General features: G+C 37.1%; 1 protein-coding gene across 1 annotated transcript; it reads right to left on the reverse strand.

The window, feature by feature from the left end:
• Positions 1-1,609: 1,609 nt before the first annotated feature.
• LCTL (lactase like) lies at positions 1,610-14,527 on the reverse strand. The gene is made up of 14 exons (XM_055795322.1): positions 14,455-14,527; positions 13,159-13,220; positions 10,563-10,731; positions 9,317-9,477; positions 7,724-7,811; positions 7,361-7,470; positions 6,934-7,062; positions 6,302-6,397; positions 5,582-5,636; positions 5,333-5,494; positions 4,350-4,624; positions 3,863-3,989; positions 3,214-3,413; positions 1,610-2,673 (listed from the first exon to the last, which is right to left on the reverse strand). Exons 1-14 carry the CDS (start codon positions 14,525-14,527, stop codon positions 2,584-2,586), a joined length of 1,797 nt encoding a protein of 598 aa, XP_055651297.1. The 3' UTR covers positions 1,610-2,583.
• Between the last annotated feature and the right edge of the window lie 2,987 nt (positions 14,528-17,514).

The following is a 17,514-nucleotide window of genomic DNA, read 5'->3' on the forward strand; positions in this document are numbered from 1 at the left end:
GATTAGATAGCGTATGTAACATTTTGGTGGTGTAATTCTAAACAATTACATAGTTCATTATATGCTGATGAAATAATTGGAGACAGATATGTTTTGTGTAAAAGAAACTATTCTTGATAAGAATAAGGAAAATGCCAATATTGGTGCTTTTAAAAAACTGTAAATTTATATAATTTCTGGTTTCTCGTCAGTGTATCTTATTTCTTATCCCTTTCCTAGTATTATATCTTAATATCAGTTTAGTGGTTAGCCTTTGAAGAGAAGCTAAGAACAAGTTCCTTTCTTGGATTTATGTGCTGCTGCTCTGCATTCAGTATATGCACATGCAGTGTGAAAATACAGTGCAAGCTAAATAGGAAACTTGGTGGTTTGCTTTAGAGAAATAATTGCAAGCACAACAGAAGGACAGATATAGCCAGATGGCCATATTCTGGAATAATTTTTTTATAATCATGTACTTAACTTGTTCCTACCCGCAGCAGAAGTGAATTTGAGGGGACTATTACTTTTGGAAGGGCTTGGATTACATATAATACACTTCTGTCTGTAATATATTATAAAGTCATATGAGGTAAACCTAGTTCCCTCGAAACAAAACTAGAGAGACAGGAGTCATTAGTTCAAATTTGACTGAACAATTGTTGCCTTCAATTAATCACTTCAAATAGTTCTTTTCCACGCATAAATAGTAAGGTATATATTATCCTAGCTTTTAGACGTGCATGACAAACTAATGTTTGAACAGCGCTCTTGGAATATTTAAATGCTTTTCAATTTTAAAATTATGTGTCTGTCTTCAAATAGCAGTTACATGCTAATTAAAAGTATTGATGAACAGATTGAAATCAGAATTTGCAAGCGGCTTTTACTTGAAATTTCTACTTTCAGGATTTGAATCACTTTAATCTTAGTTAACTATTTTCCTAGTGAACAAAGTGTATAGTAGTTTAAAAAATAAGAAGAAACAAAATCTGCTACTAAAAATTAGTAGAAAGTAATGCAGAAAGAAAATGTACTTTAGGTTTTGGTTTTAACAAATTATATTTTTGAGAATTGAATAGAAAAAACTTAAATGGATAAGTGAAGTAGTATTTCTTCACAATGGTATAAAAAGGCATCTGTGGTAAACTGACAGATATAATCACAGTTGCATTTTATTTATTACGCAAAATGAAGATGTGTGTAGGCGTGCAATTTTAACTATGATTTCGAAGGTAGAATATTAGTAGGACAATACTGATGAGTATGCAGAGCATGGAAACTGTAGGAAGAACAATCTCTGTCACCATTTCCATGTGAGCAATCAGGGAATCTAAAATTTGAGAAATGAGTAATATGTAAGAAGTTTAATCTTCTGGAGTATGCTAATTGTGAACTTAGAGTTTCCATAGATAAAGGATGTTTTTGAACGTTTATGGCAAAAATTCTTCTGTTAAACGTTGACATTGGCATAAACAGCAAACAAAACAAAGAAAATTCTGTAGGTCTGCAAAAGCTGGAGCAAATCCATGATAGTTCCCTCTCCCCCCCGCACCCCCCCCCTTTTTTTTTATTTTATTTTTTTGAAGATATGTCAGTGCTCGAAGGGCTGCAGAAACTGTGCTTATTATGAATTGGCTTCAGTTCATTAGCAGTATTCTACTGTTCCTTTGATTTTTCTTCCTTCCACCCCAAGGGAAGGGTAGAAAGTAAAATTGTCAAAGAGAAATCCTTGGGAAGCACTTCAGACTTTTTATGATTGTCTTGTAGCTCTTTGAAAAACTAAATGGGTTTTATTTTGTAGAATTTTACTCCACAGATAAGCCTCAAACAGTTCAGTAAACACAATTAATTCACTTAGAACATGTAACTCGGCAGTTGAGGCCAAGTAGGATAAAATTAGGATGACTGTTTTGACGTTTTTCTACCATGTGGAATTTATCTCATCCTTCTCATGAGGCTTTATAATACCTCATCTTTCTTAAAAGTTTCAGAAAACCATTGTGGTAGACTATTCTTCTAGTTCAGGAATTAATGAAAAGTTCTGAATTACACTGGGGAGGTCTTAAGTGAGATGGATTAGCTTGGCACTGTGGAAACTGCAGGGAAAGTCTGCTGTATTAAGTATTCTTGAGCAGCTGCTCTAAGTCGTGCTAGTATTAGCTTTGTTACCAGGAGTATGAAAGAGCAGAAATGTGGCTTAACACTATCTTAGGCTAGTACTTAGTCCATTTTTTTTTATAGTTCTATCTTATATAGCAGTCAAACATTTAGAGATTTTGTTATCTGCATGGTTGTTTTGATTTGCCTGGGTTTGTTTTCTGTTTGGAAGAGCTATTAGCACTTTCATTATTTTAAGGAGAATGCTGCCTTCCCTAGTCTTAATCTTAAATAGTGACTCTTGGAGTTTGTGGATTTCATTAACATCCAAAGTTGATCTGTTTAGGTACAGTGATTTTAGTTGGAGAGAGTAAATAAAGAAATTTTGGTTAGAGGCTTGTTGTACTTGAAAACTGTTGTATTTTCAGGGAGAAAATACCTCTTAGGACCTGCTAATTTAGTATTCCAGAGAAATTTTAAATCTGAAAGTTACATAATATGCTTTTATAAAACAGAAGACACATCATTACCTGTACCAAGGAGTTGGTGTGCGATAGAGCAAGTGTCCATGGCCTTCCGATACCAATTTTCCACCTGAGAAGGTTGACATATAGCAGTTCTATTAAACTGTAACATTCTGTCTCGTTCACAGCAGCTGCTTCTTTGTCCTTGAACATTTATCCACTACAATTGCTGCAAAACTATTTTATTCCATTAACACATGATTTTCTGAAAGTTTCTCTGTATCTTTGTGATTTTTATTGCAATATATGTCTAATAGTTAATTGTTTAATAGAATTTTTCAAAGCACGTAATATATTCCATATAATTTTCCAGTAAGGTAGCACATATGCGTAACTTTCTGCCTAGAAATCTGGCAGAGCACTGGTAACTTATGTTTCAAAATTTTTGATCGCATCTCTTAAGTCCAGTTAGAGTTCATGAAATGCTTTAGAAACAGTGATTGAGGCTGTTTCCGCCTTCTCTGTCTCTTCTTGGCCTGTGCATTTAACACATCCCTAATTCACAGAACCAAAGTGTCATTTCATGTACTGTATTCCTGCAAGTTGTTTCATGGAATTCAATGTGATATTTGCTCATCTATCAAAGAAAAAAATTAGCAATTGACGTCACCTGTCTTGGATTTGGGAATCCATTTGCACTGATAATCTTTTTATAATACTCAACGGATGCCTTTGGGTATCGTGGTTTGTTCTTGTTTTCAAAATCAATGTGATAAAATCCAAATCTCTCAGAGAAGCCTTTGTTCCATTCAAATTTATCCAGCAGTGACCAGGCAGTATAGCCTTTGATATTAACACCATCCTTTAGAGCTGTAAACAGAACACAGATTATTCTGTTAAACTTGTTGCCTGTGTTCGTCATCCTTAAAATATGGTTCTGTAGGTGTTTTCTTTTATACCAGAAAGAGATGGGAGTGGGGGGGAATGGCAAGTATAAAGTAATTTAGATTATTTGAAAATGTTATCTTTAGCTTAGAGGCACTAGAGCTCTGTAAGAACTGTAATAAGGTGCAATTTCTCCATTCTGATAGTGGAAACCAATGATCTATTACAGTATTAAATCTCATGTAGGTTACTCTATTTATTAGCATCAGTATGTTTGGCTAGATTGTCATTTTTGTGAAAACTTATCAGTCTAGTTTGCCATCTTATTTGATCTGTGAATATTTCTCTATGATGTCAAATACAAGAGCAAAAAATAATCAGAAGGTGAAAATGCTCAAAAAGCTTATGCACTGAAAAGATGTTTTTAAAATTACCTTTCAGTATTTCATTAATATATCCTTTCAGATACTCCATCCGCCATTCATCGCACAGTTGTGTATGCTGTGCCTTCTCAGAAACTCCATTCTCTGTCACATAAATGAGAGGGTTCCCATACTGTGTCTGCAAGCAAAGATATGTTTAGACAGTGTCATATAAACAAAGTCATCTTATTTTGACAGAACATGAGATTCTTAGTAAAATGCATTAAAAGCCATTTACTAGGCTTACTTACAGTTACCTGTAGTAAGAAGAATGTGTAACTAGGAATTTAAGTTAGCTATGGTTTTTATTTTAAAATTACTGAATTCTGTAGTTTTCTGAAGTGAAATTAGGGTGGGGTTTTTTGGCAAAGAAACTTCCCAGTATGACAAGACATAAATATAGGTAAAGCTGTTGAAAATCTAAAATGCTCCTGCAGCTTCTGTCTGTAACCAGGCATTATTTTGTTTGCTTTCTTTTAAAGATTTACTCTGTAATCACCTTAATGAAATTGAGTAATCTTCTGAATCCCCAAGGCACAGAATATAACCATTTAGATCCTGTAGCTGGCCATTTTGGGTCCACCAGTTCAGCCAAATCACGGTCAGTGTGGTAACTGGACACTTGTAGAAAGGGAAAGCTCTTCTGTAGAACATAACGAGTTGTAAAATGACCTATTCCCAGGAAATCCGATGTGCCTTTAATATAGGTTTTCTCTTGCACTGAGAAAGTTGGTAATCTTGATGTCCCCAGGCCCTGCTGGGCACTCTTCCTACCTATCAAAATAATTATAGGAAACATACTTCTGAGGAGCACAGAAATTTGTTTTCTTTACCTCACCAGCAATAAATACGTTTTTCCTGAGCTTAGTGTTAGTGTAGAGGGGCTGTTTAGTTTGATTGCTTTTTTTAAGATTAAATAATCTTTCGTCCTTTTGGTTTGGAGAAGTTGGGTGCAATACATGGAGAAGACAGTGAATTAAAGTGTGTTTTTTTCCGAAGAGCATGGTAAATGTCAACAGAATGATTGGAAATATAACATGACAAGAACACAGGCGCTTTGCTGCTGGGTACATTGCCTGTCTTCTTCATTCTGTGAAACAAAGATAGTGGAGCCCTGTAGAAAGGCAAGCTTTACAGATGAGAAACTGCTGGTTCCTTGTCCTTAGGTGAAAAATCCAGAAAAATATTTACCAACTCTCTCCCTGGCTTGGTTAGGCCACTAAAAACTGTGACTGAAAAGTGAGGTAGTTGCTTGCTTTGAAGTGTGGAGCGCTGAAATGTGCAACATTTGGGCTCAACAGCAGCCTTGCTTTTCAGTTCTAGTGTGTCCCCCGGACTGGTCAGGAGCTGTGGCTGGCCCATGGGCTGCTTAGCCTTGTCTCACTGATGTCCGCGTACCTGACTAAACGACACGTTGGTCAAGGGGTATTGTGATATGCTGTGTGTAATTTATTCAAGTTCTAGTCGGTTACTGGGGCTTACCTACATAATTCTTCATAACTTCTGGATAGTCTCCTCTGTAAATTGGATTTGCAAACCATCCCAAATGAAACTGTATGTATCTTTCAGCAGCGTCTCTATCTGTTTGGCTATGTGGATCAACAGGTTCACCCCAACCACTAGTTAGGGAAATTCCAACCATACCTTAAAACACAAAGTGATAATTCTGCAGTTTATGCATAATCTTTAAGCCCTTAATAGAAGCATAATCACAGAATGAATCCTTATTACCTTGCTGCTCACTACGCCATGTGTTATTGTAAGAGTGCCATACCTTTGCGTGAGTCTGTAAGTTAAAAGAAAAAATAATCATATGCACATTTTACTATGTTATGCCATGGTCAGCATAGAAAGCTAGTGAAAATCAAGAGCAGTTTTTACCCTAAGGTGTTCCTGAAAATATCACGTAATTTCTTTTATGTATATTGTGAAAAACTTATTTCATATAAGATGTCAAAAAAGCATTTAAGCAAGATTCCCTTCCTAAATTCCAGGAGGTCGCCATGAAGATAACACACAGCATTCAGTATAGTGTCCTGTCCAATGTCTCCAGTCTTTGGGTGTCTTTGCCTAATTTATTCGGGCAAATGAAAGTTTATTTTTATGAGAGCTAGCTTTACTGAAGTCACATAGAAAATTCAAGTCCTTTCAGCAGGTCAGTATTTTACTCCTTGTTTCTAGAGTAACCCAGATATTTTCTTATTCAACCAGTTTGAAACATACTGTAAAAGACACTTTTAGTTGTAAAGAAAAATCTTAAGTTGTTGCAACAGTGTCGCATCAACTACCTTGAATATGCATGGGGGGCTTAAAGTCAGGTGGCAATTTCGATGTGCTATTTGGAAATTGCATCATTGCAAAACTGTATTTCCATTTAAAGAATCAAAATAACTATCAGTCTGCTAAAAATTCTTAATTTACACATACTTTAAAGCACAATTTTAGTTTTACTTTAATTATATGGTGTGCTGCTTTGTATGCTCCACATCCACCGAGCTTCAGTCCTGGTGCATGTTCTCCTGTTTCATAACCCTTTTCAGCAACTGCCTACAAATACACAGAGTCGTTATTCTCAGAACAGCTGAGGTAGTGAATTTGCTGTCATCCTATGGGCTTAGGTCCTGTGCTCTTCTGCACAGTCTGTCTGCGTCTCAATCTCTCTATCCTCTCCAATCCCCTTTTTCCTTTCCCTCCCCTTGGTTTGCATCTACTACCCCACTGCTTGGTTGATAATATGCTGTGGCTTGTTGGTGACTAGTTAGTGGGCTGACTTGCCAGTTTGCTGTTCCCTGATGAAATGCACAAAGGGCAAGTTATAACTGCGCCTCTGATTTCTGTGCCTCTCTCCTCTCCAGCTACTGATTTTTTTAACATTTCACTGGAATTTCATTGATTAAAACTCCGTCCATGTGCAGAATCTGGCCACTGAGACTTTTTGGGCACAAAGACTAATGGAATAAGTCTCTCCCTTCCCCGTTCCCTTTCCAATTTTTAACTTGCTTTTCTGTAGTGTCACACAGTCCTGTTCCCAATATTCTGTGAAAGTAATGGGAGCGATTGGAAGGAAAGCATTGATGACTTACCCAAGGATTACTAAAAGTAATCCAATGTTTCACACGATCGCCAAACTTCTCAAAACACAGATTTGCATAATCATTAAAATAATTTACCATGCTTATATTTTGCCAGCCACCATACTTGTCTTGGAGAACCTTCATAAATAAGAATTTCAAGAATCAATAATGTTATTTAAAAAATAACATTTCTTATTAACAAAGACTGTTATTTATACTTCAGTAGCTCAGAAGATTTTTTTCAAAACTTCAATGTATATGAACTACAGTATATATAAAATGCAAATGAATAAAAAATTATAAGTGCATTTAAAAGCATACAGACATCTTTAAACATTTTTCTAAAGTATGCATAGTCCTTAAACTTAGAAATAAACTTCCTTTCCTATCAGAAGCATTTGTATTAGAGATTTCACTCATTTAAATGTTGTCCAACCTGTGGAAGATCCCAGTGGTAGAGGCTCACGATAGGGATAATATTGTTTTCCAGAAGACTATTAATTATATCATTGTAGAACTGTATTCCTTTTTCATTCAGTTGCTCTGCTGATGAAATGCATAGACAAGAAGTTACCTAGGTTTTTCAAATAACTGGAAGAACAGAAATCTGAAAATTTTAGCCAAGGAATTTTACATTACAGTGATGGTTGTGCTGTAATGGATGTGTGATAGTTAAACTTTGGTCTGCAGACAACGAGAAATCTATTTAACAGTAACATTGAACAGCTATGGTATACTCATGAGTAAAATTACTTGCCTACTAATACCGGTAAGAATATGGTGAACTTGTTATGCTTACTTTTGATGCCAGTGGGCATAATCCGAGGCCATGAAATAGAGAATAGGTAGTGATTAACTTTCAGCTCCTTCAGTAACTGAATATCATCCTGTGAAAAGAAAATCCAATTAACATATCTGAAGTCTGAGCAGAATAAGGATTCCATCAGTTATTTTTTGCATTTGTGTTGAGATGATGGCTTTTTCTACCTGTGTTCTTCCTTTTTCTTGTATGTTTCTTCTTGACTCCGAAGAAGTCCTGTAATATTTGTGTTAACAACTATGGAAGCTGAACATTTTCACCATCAAATAGAGGACAGAAAAATGTGTTGAGGCGTTCTGCAACACAATTACGTCAGAATTTGTGATGTGTATGTTTTAAAAATTATACAAACCTTTAAATCTTGACCTCAAACATTTCAGCTTAGGCACAAAAACATGATTATGCAGGCTATCGTTTACTGTCTCATACTGGAGTTAGCACAAACAAAAATATTCAGTGCAAATACATGTTCTTTTTCGAAGTAATAGTATATCTTCAATATTAAATTAAATTAGAAATTGATGGTATGAGCCAATGCAAAGAGAATTATGATGATGAAAGCAAAGAGAGGAGTGTTATTATATAAAAAGGATCATGTAACCGAACACACACAAGCAAATTTTAGAAAGTATCTCAAAATACAAGCCCACAGTAGCAAGTAAATGTTGAAATGTTGTCATTTATGTCTGAATCCTCTCTGAAAAATAGCCCCTGTGATCATTGTGTCAATCTCTTTTGATGCAACAGCCCAGTGAACGTCAGAGTTCCAGCCTCTCTGTGGGTTTTATTAAGCTGTTCTTTCAAGCTTCTACTTGTTTGAGAGAGATCAAATGAAATCTCCCATTTTAGGATAGTAAGGCATAATTAGTTTCTTTCTTCTTGGTTCTTGCTGAGACCTCTGGTTCTCCCTGGGATTTCATTGTGTGCAAAACCCTCAGTGGAATATGACTTTTATCAAGTTAGTTGAAATTCCAATTATGTAATATTGGCTTATCACAGTCATTTGGATTCCTCTTGCTGTGTATCTCTTTCCTCCAGGACAGTAATTCTGAAATTGTTTTTTACAGTTTTAATCTTAGAAACATATTGCTAATAGAGCTTTATTGATTATTTATTTGTTATCCATTCAGAAAAATGGAAAACATTCAGACCGAATTTTAAAGCCCCTAATGGTCTTACTATTCTTAAATATACATAGAAACCCTTTCAAGCTGCTCGAACACACACACACACAAATGTTAATTTTATTCAAAGCTCAGATGTGTTCATTGTTGTTCTAACTAAGCATTTGAACTTCCCACAAAATTTAGAATATTTCTTTGGACACAATAATCTGGAAAAACTGAGACATATTTGGGAAGTACTGTGGTATTATTGATTCTATAGGATTATTAGGAAAAAAAATTTACTAAACTAATTGAAAATATCATCCCTTGGCTTCCTAACTTAAATGAGCCTATAGAGCAACTGAAGTATTTCACCTTTGCTGTTATTTCAAAATGGGAAATCAGTATCATGAAATCATGAAAACAAATTAAAGTTTCTAGAGGGATAGTAGCTCTTTAACAATACCTTAACTTTGTAGTAGCTATCACATGCTGAATCTCCTGTTTCGTTTCTAAATGTTTTCCCTTTCTTGTGAGTAAAAGCATCCCAGATACTTGGTCCTTTCCCATCCTTGTCCCAAGCCCCTTCAGTCTGGTATGCAGAACTTCCAACACCCCATAAAAAACCTAAAAGTAAAAATAAGTGAGTTATGATTTAAAGTTTCCTGCATTCGTACTAAATTTTCATATGAGAAAGTAATTGATAACACCTTTACAGCTGCATAGCTTGGTGTGAAATGAGCATGATTGAATACCTGCTGAACAAGAGGCCAATGTTTTCTATGTCAGACTGTATCGGTGTGTATAAAGGGACTGTCTGAAAATGTGGTCTAGGCTAAAGGTATCCTTTTCTGAGGCACTGAAAAAAAAGTCTAATTCTTTCATGTATTAAACCTTGTTATTCTAATTTTGCAGTGAGGAGGCATGGACAGTGTGGCAGAAGTGTCTCACTGTAAGAAAAAAATAAGGTTCTGACATAATTTCTGCTTGCTAGTTTTTCTGGGGTTTTTAACATTTAAAAGTTTAGCTGTTATGTAAAATATATAGAAAGATTCTGGATTACTTCCCTAGTATTATACAAAAGGACACGATTAATACATTTCATAAGCCACTTAACTTGAGCATGAAAACAAATCAGTGCCTGTATCTTTTTAGTTTTGATTTTGGTTGAATGAAATGTGTGAGTATAAACATATGTTGAAGAAAGGACAGGGTTTCATAAAGCAGTACTGGAGGGTGAATTAGATAGTACTAAACAGCTTGAAACAAACCCAATGTGATTATTTCACTCATGTTCATTCTTAAGTTAGCTGCATCTGCATAACAAAGGATATTTTTAGTTTATAGTTCTTCAGTAGTGGTAGATAATGTATGAAAAAGGAGAAAGTTCTCAGCTGTGATTTTTGTTAAACCATGCATCTTAATCACAGACAGGAAAGGGAGATCTGGATTTGAAGTATTAATCTATTAGCATTTATTCTTGAGATTACTGTTTTAAGTGACTATATGAAATGCAGGGTTATGTGAATCCCTGTATTTCCAGAGCCAGGTGCAGAAGGTGATATTAAGTGTGTATTCTGCAAGAGTCTGAATCTTTGTTTCTGTCATTTCAGTGAAAGAACAAGGAAAACCTTTTGGTAGCTTGCTTGTGCACACACACACATAGGTCTAGAGCATTAGAAAACCCGCCATCAAGTGTAGTTCAAAAGTACCAGCTGGAAAAGTGCCATAATAGAAAGAGCCTGGATTATTCTTTGTCCACTGGAAATCCTCAGCTGAATTCAGCTGTATTATCGGCACAAGCATACACCATATTCTCAAAATGTAAGTCTTCATCGCTGTTAATTTCATCACTGCAAACTGTTCTCTGTAAGTTCCCACCTGATAAAATAGAAGAGCATTGTCAAGTATTGCGGCTCTACAAAGTAGGCTTAGGGTGATCAAAAGGGAAAAGCTTACTTTTTACACTGAATAGGTACAATTTTCATTGAAGGCTAAAAGCAGTGCTTGCGCAAAGTGGAAGATGCAGGTAAGCTTCTGGCAGGGTGATGAAAATGGATGAAATGCATGCTTACAACTATTAGATGTGCTCCCTGCATATTTTCCATAATGTTACTTATCTTTACTATATTCTAAACGTCTCTTTGTTGGTAGCTGTTTTGTTCTGGATTTCAGACTGTCCCACCAGTGTCAATAACTACAACCCTGCAAACAGTGGTTGTGAGTGGGAGCAAGAAATAAAAGTGCATATGCTGCTAGCATTTTGTCACCTAAATGCGTAATGGAAACAAACCTTGTGGAAGTTGAAAAAGAAAATTAGTACTTGCAGTTGTTGCAGTTTTAATAATTGCAACTTTTGATGATATCCCTTTTATCCAGTTACAGCATCAATTTAAGATTTTAACTGCTGAATCAGGTTGAACTATTGGTGGGATGACCAATTGCAACCATTTAAAATAAAGTTTCAGAAGGGCTTTGTAGAACGGCACTATTTTCCCAAAGGATGTATTTTCCATTCCTAGCCTCTGTTGGTGAATTTGAAGATGGGGTTAAGGGTGAGGAGAAGTAGAACAAATAACATTAAAAATAATCATATTTTGCACTGGAGCATTGTAAGAAAGTAAAAATAGATCCGAAGCTTTTAAAAGGAAACTGGGATTACAGGATTGCACATGTACTCTAAGCCAGTGAGACACAGCATTTCATAGTCTTAGGGATCCCAAGAGCAGGTAAATGAAGGTCTGAAAACACTGCATCTGTGCCTGCCTCTATGAAACCAGCCTTGCTGCAGTCTTTGTGCAACATGCAAGAAGGGAACTGCTTTGTACACAGCATCTCTTCTCATCAGCTCCTCTTGCACAGCCCTGGGGCAAATAACAGAATGAGGGTGGAAAAACCACCTTTGGAATGAGGTGACCCATGGGTGAGCCTGCTGTGTGCTTCTTCACCTTCTCTGTTAGGAGATGTCAGTAAAGGGAGAGATTGGCTAAACAGAACTAAGCAGCAATTTATTTCTGACTTGCTTTTTACCATGACTTTGTAGCATCTGTCTCCTGCACATAAAAAGTTAGGATCTGCGCCAAAGCTTGATGGGAATCTTTGCCCTGACTTCCCTGGACTGTAGGTCAAGCCTCTAGTGATCTGTGATACCAGATCCAGCCAGCCTGTGTAATACCTGTGTGGCTTGCAGATTGATTCATGATCAAAATGAAAAAACAAGTTTGGCTAAAACAAAAAGGCAAAGGAATCACTTTTCAGAGCATGTAATAAATGTATGACCTCACAGACCTCTTGTTTTTCTGCGCTTGTTAAAGAGCTTTCCATATCTCCTAATTAACACAGGAACTGCACAGCTGGTTTGGGAAAATGTATCTACTTCAACATCAAAAGCCTTTAGCCTTGGATTAAAAGAATCTTTACCTCTTTATTTCTAATGTGAACATTTAGATTGCAAGGGGCGAGGGGGAAGAGAGCAGACTACAACCATTTAAAAGATCCACAGGGTCTAAATAAGTTTGTATTTTGAATATAGAAGGTTGCAAATACATGTGATTTTAATTTAGGCATTGCCAGTCATATCTAGCTCTTCAGCATAGTCAATAAATTAGTTTATTTTTAGAGTTGCCCTTTGTATTCTTGTTAGCAATAACTGACAGTCATATGAAAAGAAGCAAGGAGCACAGAAAAATTTTTTGCGAGGTATATCGTTGGTTTCTATAGCAGAGGCATTAACCCTATGGGCATAGGAGGACTATGCTTTTGCAGGGGTGTTGATATTTCTGTTCCAAAGTTCGAGCATAGCTTTAATAACATTTTAGGGTGTTTATTATCATTTTAGACATTTGTAACTATCTGATTTTTATTTTGGGTAACTCACTTGGAGCTAGGAATAACAGTTGAATCAAAATCAGTATTTTTTTTCTCTTTAGCTTGATAACTGTATTAGAAATAGTTTCAGTACTTCAAGAATTGCTCAAGCACAAGAAACAAGTTTTTAAGCAAACAATTTTATACCTGTATTGAAGAACAGTATTATTTTATGCACCATTCTCTGTGGAATATTCTATCAATTACTTTTCAAATTAATACATACTTTTTGGAACTCTTTATTGCTCCATTTTTCTGGCACATACCTTTACAAATACAGTAGAAGATACAGCTATTCAAATAGTGCAAAAAGGTTCATCAAGTTTAGGCTGTAAGGCTGGTACTGTAAAGCACTCTTTTGACTCTCTTGTTCTCTAGCAGCTGTGTTACCTTCTACCCTGGTTATAGATTTATTTTCATTTTCCCCAATTTCTGACTTACCTGGTGTTCTTTGCAATGGATGTGTCCCAAATGGGAGATTCCTCTGAACTGCCAGAAATTTACTAGGGCGTTCAGAATAAATTTACTTTCACAGAATAATTGCACAGAATTAATCCAACTGTCACAAAAACTAGGAGAAACATCTCGTTGAAAACAGCATTTTGTTCACTTACAGCCAAAACAAAAAAGAACAATCCTTTTGTATTCACAGCAAATGCTGCGGGAAAAGGTTTAGCTTAACCGTACGAATCTTTTAGCAATGAGGTATTTTCCTTTGTAAGCAAAATTAGCTTTGCGAAAGATCTATACGTTCATACATAATTGCACTTGCTCTTGATTTGGGTATTTGTAGACCTTTTTCTCTCAGTGCAGTTATCCGTATCCTAGATGGTATTTGGCAGGGAGATCTCTGGGAGATTTTGTGAGGCCAAGCGTTTTGTTATTACACGGCATAATTTTGAATCAGATATTTAGGATGCAGTCTTGAAAAATAACATGCTTTTTCTTTTCTCTTGTTTCTGGAAGAATTCCTTATGGTGATGTCTTTGTGGAAAAAATAACTCGCCCAGTCCTGGAGGTCAGCTGTTCAGCTTGAGCTACAGCTGCTCATTCTTTAGTTCTGCGAGTTACCATGCAGTCCCCCCTCATAGACAGTGTGCATTGAAAAGACTATCAAATGAGCACACCCATTCTAGGGCTTGCTGGGCTGAAAACGTGGTTTCAGACATTGCAGCTCACCTGATGACGGACAAAAAGGCTTTCTCTGCCGAGAGGCGGGGGCGAGCCTCCCAAGGGCAGCAGTGAAGGTGGCTGCTCCTGTGTGGGAGGCCTGCAGCAGGAGAGAGGTGCTGCAGGGGGAGGCTGTGGACAACACCGATACAAAAAGATGTGTGAACCTTCCGCCTATCCACCCTAAGGAAGGGGGTCTGTAAGCAAAGGGAGTCTTGCAGGGAAGCGGGAGAAGCACTAGCTCTGTTGGCTCTAGGTAGTTGAGTCATTTTCTCCCCACTGCAGTGCATTCGTGTAGCTGCCTGACACTTGGGCATTCTGTGAGTGGCGTGACTCGTGACCGTAGAACCTGCTATCCTATGCCTTTGAAGCTATACTGTTTGTAAGCGAATTCCCATTTATTTATTTAGCTACTCATTTTTTTCTTTTTTTTTTTTTCCCCCCTCCTTTTATAATTTGGGGGGGTTTTTTTGAGCAGTACTGGTGCCCTCTCGTGGTCAATTTCATGAAAAAGCATTAACATTAAAAAGGTTGCCTGGTAGTGTAAAATAAGTAACAACATATTACCTCTGGTCTCGGAAGTGAAAAAGTGCTTTGAAACTACAGAGGGAATATCATCAGGAGCTCTTCGGTCATCCATGCCGGTCTCTTGGTGTGCTTGCTTGACTTCCTGCTTATCAGAATGGACCATTTTCAAGCATGGAGGAGGTGATCCTTGAAAATCAACGAGCTCTTGTGCCTTGTGATTGATGATGCACGTAACGGCAGTATTGTATACATAGGTCAGCCTACTACAGAGGAGTTTGGTGTTTAAGGCACGTTTTTAAGTACTTGCTATACATTTGGCATGCTTTATCTCCTGCAGAAGTGAGTGGGGCAGTGTATAGAGTCACTGCAGTACTGTATGATGCTAGAGTTGTGAGGGCTGAGGGTGCGTGCACATTAGTCAGTCCTTGTTAAATCACAATAGCACCCAAACAACATACCAAAACCAAAGGCTTTGGTGTGCCAAGAGAGAGACTATGACTATTCAGAGAGCTGACAGTGGAAGCAGACAAAGACAGATCACCCCTCTTTACAGAGGAGAAGCTGAGGCCTGGGTGGATTGGACAGAAATCACACAGGGAGTTTGTATCAAGCTAGGAATGAACTCGGATCTCTTGGCTCTCTGCCCAGTGCCATACATACAAGCTGGTCTGCTGCTTTAGGGACTAGCTCATGCATCACTAAAGTTATTTGGTGAATTGTACTGACTTCAGTGGTCAGAAGGAGCAAGCCCTTGGTGTGCATGAAAACACGATTCTTTCAGGCTACTTTTAACATGGGCTGCTAGAAGCATGATACTGTTCCACTCTAAGTTGTGCTTACATGCGTTTTCTTCTCTGAACACAATCTTTTCCGTGATGCTGTTTCCCGGTTTCCTGCATAAAAGCCCAAATTTACAAAAATTAAAAAAAAAAATATCATGAGATATTTACATTGCTACAGCTTGGTCATTTTTTCCTCCCGTTTCATCTTGGAAAAGTTTTATTAGCAGCAGTTTTTAAAATATGCCAGAAACACATCAAGGCTATAAAATCTTTTATTTTGTTTTATTGGTAAAAAGAATGTTAAAAAAATGTACTCAGTGGCGTCCATCCAGAATTGCCCAACGACTGCAGTAAAATAACCTGGAAAGTAGATTATGTAACTGGTTTACTACCGTGGGCTGTGAAATCGGGGGAAACTTGGGATTGACTCTCAGTTTATGGTTTATCTGCTGTTCATTTGTCTACAGCCTGGAGTGGATCTTCATCCATAAATGATGTAGATATTTACATATTGTCTTGCTGAGGAATACTATGTGAGCATACCACAAAAAGTTTGGCAGAAAACCCACTATCTTAAGTGAATTGATACTTATCCTCCCACTTCATTTTCCATCTGTGCTACACTTCTTGTTGCAAAACTTATCTCCAGATAGACAAGCAGAGATGGCGTCACCCCTAATAACAGATACCATAAAACTGGAATTTATTTGATTTTTTGCTTTTAGCTCTTATGTTTTGCCTAGGCTGATGAAAAAGTTGAAGCTGTCTTTCCTAATTCCCTGGCAGCTGTTCAGACAACTAGACCAAATCCTCCTCCTACAATTATAACCTATCCCCCCAGCTTCCTGATTCTTCATTCTTCCAAGTTGCACTCCCTTTCCAACCTTGAATAGGCCTTTTCTGTCTCAGAGAGAAAAATCCTTTCTTATTATACAGTGACCAGAACACGTAATTTTTCCAGTGTGTGGTCTACTGCAGCTACCCTGAGATATTGGAGATTTTTCAAAATCAAAACAAAACCCACTTACAATTGTTCTTGGAACAAGAACACTTGTATAACTGTACTTGTATTTTTCTGTGTTATAAAATTACTTTTGTTGCATTATGTTAGCTTTTTTTGGAAACCTTTTGTCTAACACTCAACTGTACTAATGGCCTGGACTTGTTTTCAGAGAAAAATAGAAAATTGGAAGTAACTAGAATGAGGGTGCCTTGCTTTGCAATCAGTCGTGTTGCTTTGACTTGAAGCAGTTGGGGGAACATAGTAGTTGATAGAGATGATGTTCAAAACTGTTTCTTATGAGCAAGTGAATTCTAAAGGCAGAAAGGAGTGTTTGGAAATGTGGGAAATGCATTTTATTGCCTATAAAAAGAGATTAAGGACACTGAAGGCTCATTCTGCTCTAAAAAGCCTGGTTTTGAACTTGCACATATACACCAGGGTTGCTCAGTAACTTTAGAATAAAGATTGCCAAGTGTTCCGTGTTTAGAGCCATTTTTATTTCTTACATAAAAGCTTTTAGCCAGACTAATCTGGTCATGTTTGTGCAGCTCTACCCAATAAACTTTGGTGGACCTGACCTTGTTTATGCCTTTTCCCCAGCTCCTTATGCCATCAGCTGGCCTGGTCAGTTGACAAGCCTGCCTTTCCTTGGACTACCAGGAGGCTCAACACCCCTACCAGGGCACCTGGGATACAATGCATTGACAACACTGGCTGGTGCCATTCACAGAATTTTACTGTGCAACTGGTTGGTTCCCAGTTTGACCATTCTGTGGGGGATACCCATCCTCTTGTATCCTGGGAAATCTGTGGGCAGTTTCTGAAGACAGTCTCCATCTTAAGAAACCCTCCAGAAGTCTGGAAGATCTTGTGTTTTAACTGTGATCCCTGAGATGAGATCAAGATAGGTAACTTTGGATCTTACACCATATATACTTAGCAGTTTCTACACTATTGTGAAAGTTAATGCTATCATATTTTATTCCCATTGAGCGCACTGAATAGCTGTTATCACAAACTACTGGTTTTACTGGGGTAATTTTTGGACAAACTAAAATATTTGAGAATCTGCCACCTCTGTTTTGCAAAGAAAGCCTGTAAAGATTGACAAGGATAAAGTTAAACTGCAGAATCTATCCTAGTTATACTAAAAGTTGAAATTTTAAAGGTATCATTTTCAAGTAAGGTCTTAAATTGTGTATTCTTAATAATGATTCTTGGTGCATGTAGAGAGGTGCAGACACTTCCCCCTTTTGTGGAATGCTCTTCTCCCAAGTGTTTGAAACTATTGGATTTTGAATGCCCAAGCTGAGT

This window comes from Falco peregrinus, chromosome 1 (assembly GCF_023634155.1).
Source record: "Falco peregrinus isolate bFalPer1 chromosome 1, bFalPer1.pri, whole genome shotgun sequence".
In the NCBI taxonomy this organism is placed as follows: Eukaryota; Metazoa; Chordata; class Aves; order Falconiformes; family Falconidae; genus Falco; species Falco peregrinus.

Bases quoted from the DNA above. Each gene is read 5' to 3' on its own strand.
- LCTL (XM_055795322.1), bottom strand. From the start codon at position 14,527: ATGGATGACCGAAGAGCTCCTGATGATATTCCCTCTGTAGTTTCAAAG. The intron at 10,732-13,158 runs GTAAGTCAGAAA...CTATTTTATCAG, and splicing joins TCCATTGCAAAGAACACCAG to GTGGGAACTTACAGAGAACA. The intron at 5,637-6,301 runs GTAAAACTAAAA...TTTAACTTACAG, and splicing joins CAGCACACCATATAATTAAA to ACTCACGCAAAGGTATGGCA.